The 7,673-nt window shown below is 35.8% G+C and overlaps 1 protein-coding gene and 1 pseudogene across 1 annotated transcript; one reads left to right on the top strand and one right to left on the bottom strand.

Moving 5' to 3' along the window:
• Window positions 1-462: 462 nt before the first annotated feature.
• LOC25496014 (mitochondrial carrier protein CoAc2) lies at window positions 463-2,454 on the top strand. Its single transcript, XM_039826916.1, has 7 exons — window positions 463-483; window positions 998-1,083; window positions 1,158-1,365; window positions 1,438-1,564; window positions 1,671-1,855; window positions 1,931-2,053; window positions 2,141-2,454. Exons 1-7 carry the CDS (start codon window positions 463-465, stop codon window positions 2,225-2,227), a joined length of 837 nt encoding a protein of 278 aa, XP_039682850.1. The 3' UTR covers window positions 2,228-2,454.
• A 677-nt stretch (window positions 2,455-3,131) lies between these two features.
• On the bottom strand, window positions 3,132-6,068 carry LOC25496015 (pentatricopeptide repeat-containing protein At2g15690, mitochondrial-like; annotated as a pseudogene).
• Window positions 6,069-7,673: the final 1,605 nt, after the last annotated feature.

Here is a 7,673-nt window from a genome sequence, read left to right on the forward strand (position 1 = left end):
TACTAGCTAGTAGCTACTACGATATTTTATATTATGAAGTACAAACACAGACACCGGCAAGACACGTTCGATTGATAATGATTTGAGAAAATGAATTAATTGAAAATAATTAGATATGTTGCATTGGTACTGTCATTGAGATGGATCGGACACCAGAACCGGACACATTTCTATTTATCTGTAATCTATTTTATGTTTGATATATCTTGAATCATTGAAAATCGATGGGGAATTTTAGAGAAAAACAAAATCTGACTTTTTGCATTCTTAAGTCCTAACAATTACTTTTATATGAGGGGAACTTTTTGTATAAGTAACTGATGAACTTTAACTGCTTAAACTAACTCACCTGAATCAGTTAGTAAGTTAGTTACAGATACAGACATAAGGTACCCTATGGTTGGTTCTATACTAGCAAGTAAATAATGTGATCTTGACTACTATGAAGCACCGACACCAGACATGGGCACCGAAGTGACACTAGTAATAGTTTGAAAAAAATGAATTAATTGAATGTAATCACGTACGAGGCACTGTGATCTTGAAAAATATGAAGCACCGACGCCAAACACAAATTTGACAAGACGACACCAATAATAATTTGTGAAAGTATATTAAGTGGATGAAATCACATATGTGATGTCATGTCGTTGTTGGATATCTGAAACGTATCGGATACGTCTTCCACAAGATGTGTCGGTGCTACATGTAATCCAGTAATTTTGATTATACATCACAATTTTATTCTTTCCCTTATAATTATCATTCTCAACTTTTCACTTCTAGCAGTATGGATGTTTTCCCTCTTTTTTCTTATGTTTTTTCTGTTATACATACACTAGTAAAGTAAAGATATTGTGTAAGATTGCGCGAGTGTGGGGAGATAATGGCCGGAAAAAGAGAAATGAAATTTCGTTGCATGTAATTAGTGAATGGCTTTTCTTAAACTAAACGACCAATTGACAGTTGATTGATTAATCACAATCATTCTTTACAGACCCGAAGAACTGAGTTTCATAGCACAGGACTGTCTGGATCAGTTAGGAGAATCGCCAAAACCGAAGGTCTTTTGGGATTCTACAGGTAGATAGAAATCATAGGTAGGTGATTTATCTTCTATCAATTAATCAGATTCACCAATGCGAAATTATTTGCAGGGGAAATGGAGCAAGTGTGGCAAGGATTATTCCTTATGCAGGTCTTCATTTTATGTCCTATGAGGAATACCGAAGATTGACCATGCAAGCCTTTCCTAATGTTTGGAAAGGTCCTACCCTTGACCTAATGGCAGGGTCACTCTCTGGAGGGACGGCTGTGCTTTTTACTTATCCACTTGACTTAATTCGGACTAAGTTAGCTTATCAGGTAGATTATATTTCTGCTCAGAAATCAGATCAGTTTTCATCCATGACTTTGGTTGTATTTTGTGATCTGCAGATTGTTAGTCCAACCAAGTTGAATGTTTCCGGGATGGTAAATAATGAACAAGTTTATCGAGGGATCCATGACTGTCTTTCAAAAACTTATAAAGGGGGTGGCATTAGAGGTCTCTATAGGGGAGTAGGTATGCATTTAATTCTGCTTGTGTTTGGAACTATTAATTCAGCAGCAGTATTGTATTTCACTGCTGTGTTGTTATTGTAGAACTCTTATTTTAATCATGGCCACAGCTCCGACACTCTTTGGAATATTCCCATACGCGGGTTTTAAATTCTACTTCTATGAGGAAATGAAGCGCCACGTCCCTGAGGATTACAAGAAAAGCATCATGGCGAAACTGACATGTGGATCCGTGGCCGGTTTATTGGGTCAGACATTCACATATCCTCTTGAAGTTGTCAGGAGGCAAATGCAGGTAACGTGCTTTATTTGGTCGGCTGGAAATTATAGATGGATATTGAGTAACATGATACAAAGTTAACCTGTTTAGGTTCAAAACCTTGCGGCATCTGAAGAAGCCGAATTGAAAGGGACTATGAGATCCATGGTTTTGATTGCTCAAAAGCAAGGATGGAAGACCCTGTTTTCAGGGCTGAGTATCAATTACATAAAGGTCGGAAAATCATAGAACATTAAAGTAATTAACACTCTAGAACCGTTCTGTATAACTCAGCATTTTTGTTTGTTTGTTGCAATTCAGGTTGTTCCATCTGCGGCCATTGGCTTCACAGTTTATGATACTATGAAATCATACTTGAGAGTACCATCAAGAGATGAAGTGGACTAACAAAAGAATCAGTCAACCATCCTCACATTAGGAATAAGCTCCTAACTCCTCCAGGCTTCAAAACTGGCTTCTTCTTCTCATTATATTCACATTGTTTTCACACATTACTTTAGCTGCACATTGCATTCTTTCGGATTGTAAATAGAGATTAGAGGTTGTTACACACTATACCAACAAACAATACCCTGATTCAGATCTCATTGATTTCATTGAAGTAGGAAATAGTTTCTTTGTGGTTTAGACAGAACAAACAGTTTATATGCATTTAACAAATAAATTGCACTTTTTGAATGTGCAAGTTTAATCCTTTCACTGTATTCAGTTTAATACTATATAGGTTAGTTGCACATTGCATTCATTCAGAGTATAGGTTAATTCATACATGAAACAAAACTTTGCTTGATCTTCCCAAACTAGGATTTCAACCTTACACATTTTGGAAGCAAACAAAACGATCTAGCAATATATCATCATATCAGAGTATCTACATTTGAGTGCTTTTTACCAACACTACCAATAATCTGCACAGGAACATCCTTCTTCTTATTCTATTCAAATTGTTGTTCACATATGTTAGTTGCACATTGCATTCATTCAGATTGTACATAGAGATAAAGGTCGTTATGCACTATACCAAGAAAAAGAACCTTGATTCATTGATTTCATTGAAGTAGCAAATAAATTTTATGTTGTTCAGACAGGATAATTAAAGGATAAATTGCACATTTTAAATGTACAAATGGCGATAATGTATTCGGTTTATTCTACGCAACCACCACCATATTTCTATTACGTTCCAATTATCTTTGGCTATTTAGTTCTCAACTCAATTAGACAAGCCATGATCAATAAGATATCTGCAGAAACTGATGTAATATCACAACATGCTCATGTTGTTCAAAAATGAGGAAAAGCAAATAATTAATTATACTGTTGGCCTTTTTAACTCTTCTAGTCTAACAAACATGCACGACAAAGAAAATAAGCTATACAGGTTAAGTCATAGATGGAATAAAAATTTCTTTCATCTTTCCAAACATGGATTTGAACCTTACAGATTTTTGGCAGCAAACAAAATACAATCTAGCAATATATCATCAGAGTATCTACATTTTTACCAACACTACCAATAATCTCCACAAGAGCATTTTCCATCTTTGAAATGATGGAATCTCTTGTTGTCCCTCACAATGAGCTCCCTTCCAACAATCTTGGACATGATTTTGATAGCATTGTGACAGTCTCCACATATACGTAGATTCTTGATAATTCTAAGCGTAGTCCTCGGCGGAGTACTGATGAGACCATAAGCAATTGCCAAACATTCACTATGATACTGCAAAGCCTTTTCTTTTTCCTCTTCATCAATGTCATGGAGAACATATCTCGTATCAGGAACATAACCTGCTTCCCTCATCTGCCCGGTCAAACTTCTCAATTTCACATCACTCTCTTCTTTATACGGCATATTACACCGATATTCACTTACTCTATTCTTCTCCTCCAGCATGTTAATTGCAGACTGTTTCTTTCTCTGAGGGAGTGGCACTTTATCAGCAGCAGCTTTCGAAGGATCAAGAACAGTTAACAACTCATCAGCACAATCCTCACGTTCTAAGTCTCCATGAATTGTGATATTAACATTTTAGGTATAATTTATTACATTTAGTATTATTATTATTTAGATACTTAACTATTTTTATTTTATTTTGTAGAATATAAAAAATATATATATTATATAATAGAAGTGAAAAATCATCAAAGACATACTCTTTACTCTCTAGTATTACAATTACAAGAAAAGCTGGATTAATCAATGCTACAGGCCCACCAGTGTTGTACCCAAGAGGTTAGGGGCGGTGATCTCAATTAAAAGGAAAAGATAGACTTATTATCTTCCTCCAAACAAATACAAGTAGCTGCTGCACAATAGAAGAATGAGTTAGGTGAGAACAAAGAAAGAAAGAGAGGTAGCGCAAGAGACAAAACAAAGAGGAGGTTTACAAAAGACTTAGATGTGAAGGAAATTGGAAGAGGCGGTGATAGAAAGAAGTAAATCCTTAACGTTGAAGGAATTTTGGGGCGGTGAATCAGAATTTTACAGGGCTATATATAGAACATCACAGATCAAAGGAAGAGAGTTCTTTTGGGGGGAGCAGACGACACACTACACAGACACTACATGCAACAAAGAGAAGAGCTTTGGGGATAGAAATTGAAATTCAAGTCTTGGAGCAAGAATTTTCCTTTCTTTTAGGTTATTTCTTATTCTTAATTTCATGAATTCTATCTCTATTTTAGTGTTGTTTTTGATTATGGATAGGTGAATATTTCTCTAGGGTCTTAGGTGAATCTTGTATGTTGAGATACCTTGTCATGTTCTAGTTTATTAATTATAATTTCTATTTCTATTCCAATCAAATTTGTTCTATTGATTTAATCACATGATTAGGAATGACCAAACCTTTGCATGTTAACAATCAGTTAATTGATCAGCGATCGTACTGCAGTTAATTGGTGGACCTATAGAACAATTGAGACTAGAATTATTGCATGATCAAACCTTAATTTTAGTCTTCCAATCATTCAACCTTTTTGTTCTTTATGCTTTTCTTGAGTTTCAACTCTTTGAATGATCAAACAAAGTGTTAACTTAGGAGAAAGAATATTAATCACGAATGACCAAACGGATTAATAGTTTTAGTAAAAGGGATTGGTGATTGAATGAAAATAGGAATTTGATTAGAACTAGACATTAGGGAATCGAAACTTGCAATTGAAACCGTGACCCTAGACCTCTCTTTATTGATTACATCTTCACATTTTTATCCTTCGTCATTACTTTTTCTTTAGTTACCGAAACCATTCTATTATTTGTTCGTCTAAATAATAAATTAATCTTAATTAGTTTGATACTTGTTAATTAATCCCTGTGGATACGATAATCTTTTATACTACTTCTGCGATAGAGTACACTTGCTCTAAGTGTGTTTTTAGCACAACAAATTGTCGCAAAATTTCGAAGAGTCTCCCAAATCTCAACTCCGGCTTCAATTGGCATATTCTCAATAAACTCGTGAGCTTCATCCAACCGACCAGCACACCCGAAAATATTAACAACTCCCAAATAATGCTCCATCCCTGGAACAATTCCATACTCCTTCATCGATTCAAACTGCATTAAACCTTCTTCCACACCGTCAACCAACGCACACACAGTCAAAACCAACGCAAAAGTTTCCTCATCAGGCACTACCCCTTGTTGTCTCATCTGCTTAAAAACCAACAAACCATCAATCCCTAAACCATTCACGTTATATCCACTAATCATCAAATTCCACGAACCGACATTTCTCTCAGGCATTTTATCAAACACTTTCCGCGCATCCTTCACACTACCACATTTCACGTACAACCCAATCAATCTATTACACAATTCAACATTCCCTCCGAATTTCGACCTTCTCAAGAATTCATGAACCCTTTTCCCTAATTCAAGCGACTTCAAATCCTCACATAATTTCAAAAGCGAAAGAAAATCACTGTAATCAGCAAAATCAGTTTGACCCAATAGTTCTAAAACTTGATTTACGTTACCCTCTTGAAGAAAATGCGCAAAGTTTACATTTTTATGTTGATGGGGGGTTTGATGATGGTTCAATTTTGGTTGGATTGAAGGGTTACCCATACGTAAAGGTTGAGTTTTTCTGGGAGTGAAACGAGAGTTGTTAGTGCCGTTTTGACGAGGGTGAAGGTTGGTGGCATGGTGAATAGCATAGGTGCAGAAAGGAGTGGAAGAAGATGAAGATGAAGCCATTGATGCTTGAAGTTTAAGCTACATGGAAATGCTATCCATTCGTGAAATACAAACTAAGTAAAACTCCTTTTATTTTAACAAAAACAATGAATAACCAAGTTTTTAAAAGGTGGCCAAAGTTTGAATGGGATATATGCCTTTATCAACTGTGTTAAGTCTCATGAGGACGAATAATTGTTAAGTTTGTTTGTATCGAATTAATTTATAGCATAGACTAACTTAAAAGATTTAATATAGTAATGTATTTAAATTTTTTTTGGAAGATTTGGAGGGTATTAGATGGTTCGATAAGATGGATGAGTGTAGATGGAAGTTAGAAGACAATGGAGTTTATTCCGTTAAATCGGCTTATTTGAAGTTGGAGGATATGGTTTTAAAAGAAGATATTTGGGGAGTTGAGGAGAAAGGGATGTTTGAGAATATGTGGAGGAGTCAGGCTCCATCAAAAGTGATTGCTTTTGGTTGGAGAGTGCTTCTTAATAGAATTCCAACAAAAGATAATCTCGCTTTGCGGAATGCTTTACCTTCGGAGGTTTCTACGTTGTGCGTGTTTTGTTATTTGAAGGAAGAATCGGTCACTCATATTTTCTTACATTGTGATGTTGCAAGTTTAGTTTGGTCTAGAGTGATGAAGTGGTTTGATTGTTGTTTTTTTAATTCCTCCTAATTTATTTGTTCTTTGGGATTGTTGGAGTGAAGGTGGGAGAGCTAATAAGGTTACTAATTAAAGACCTTTGGTTGGTTTGGCATACTACTATTTGGGTTTTGTGGACCAAGAGGAATGACTTGATTTTCAAGGGGATTAATTGTGTGGTGGAGGATGTGATTGACGAGATTAAGGTGTGATCTTGGAGATGGTTGTTGGAAAGGTCTAGTACTCCGTCTTGCTTCTTCTATGAATAGAGTTGGAATCCAAGACTTTGTTTACAGCGTTAGAGGTATGGGTGGTTGCAACGTTTGTTTCTATTTGGTGCAGCAGGTGTGGGTTTTTTGCTGCTGGCCTTTGCCTGTGTTCTGTCTAGAGCTGTCAAAAACGGGCCGGCCCAATGGCCCATATTTTTGGGCCGGGTTGGGCCTAAAAAACTAGCCCAAACACGCACTCGGGCTTTTTTGGCCCAAGCCCATCGGCTTTGGGTCGGCCCATTAGCCCATATTTCATTTGATTTTTGTTAAAAAAACAATATATTTTTTGAAAAATTATCAACTAATTTAAAATTTATTAATAAAAGAAATATTAAATAAATAAACTTAATAAATATGAATGAATTTAGTTTAAAATTTTAAAGTTTATAAATTATTAATTTGATTTAATTGAAGGAATAATCTAGAGTTTAACTATTATTCAACGTTAATGTAAAAATTATTGACATTTTAATGTCTATCCAATCATATTTTAGTAAAAAATAGTGGTGAGTAATTAATACATAAAAAATACATATAAAAGGGCCCACACAAGCTCTAGAATATGCAGCCCAATTATAAATGGGTTGGGCCTGACTGACCCATTTATGTAGTTGGCCCATACGGGCCGGCCAGCCCATTTGACACCTCTGTCCACAGCAGCAGTCATGTGTTGGGGATTTGAGCTGCTTCGATTTTGGCTTGTGGGGGGTGGGCTGCTGCTGCCTT

This window comes from Medicago truncatula, chromosome 6 (genome assembly GCF_003473485.1).
Source record: "Medicago truncatula cultivar Jemalong A17 chromosome 6, MtrunA17r5.0-ANR, whole genome shotgun sequence".
NCBI classification, from domain to species: Eukaryota; Viridiplantae; Streptophyta; class Magnoliopsida; order Fabales; family Fabaceae; genus Medicago; species Medicago truncatula.

Bases quoted from the DNA above. Each gene is read 5' to 3' on its own strand.
- LOC25496014 (XM_039826916.1), top strand. From the start codon at position 463: ATGGGCACCGAAGTGACACTA. The intron at 484-997 runs GTAATAGTTTGA...CATTCTTTACAG, and splicing joins TGGGCACCGAAGTGACACTA to ACCCGAAGAACTGAGTTTCA. The intron at 1,565-1,670 runs GTATGCATTTAA...TCATGGCCACAG, and splicing joins AGGTCTCTATAGGGGAGTAG to CTCCGACACTCTTTGGAATA.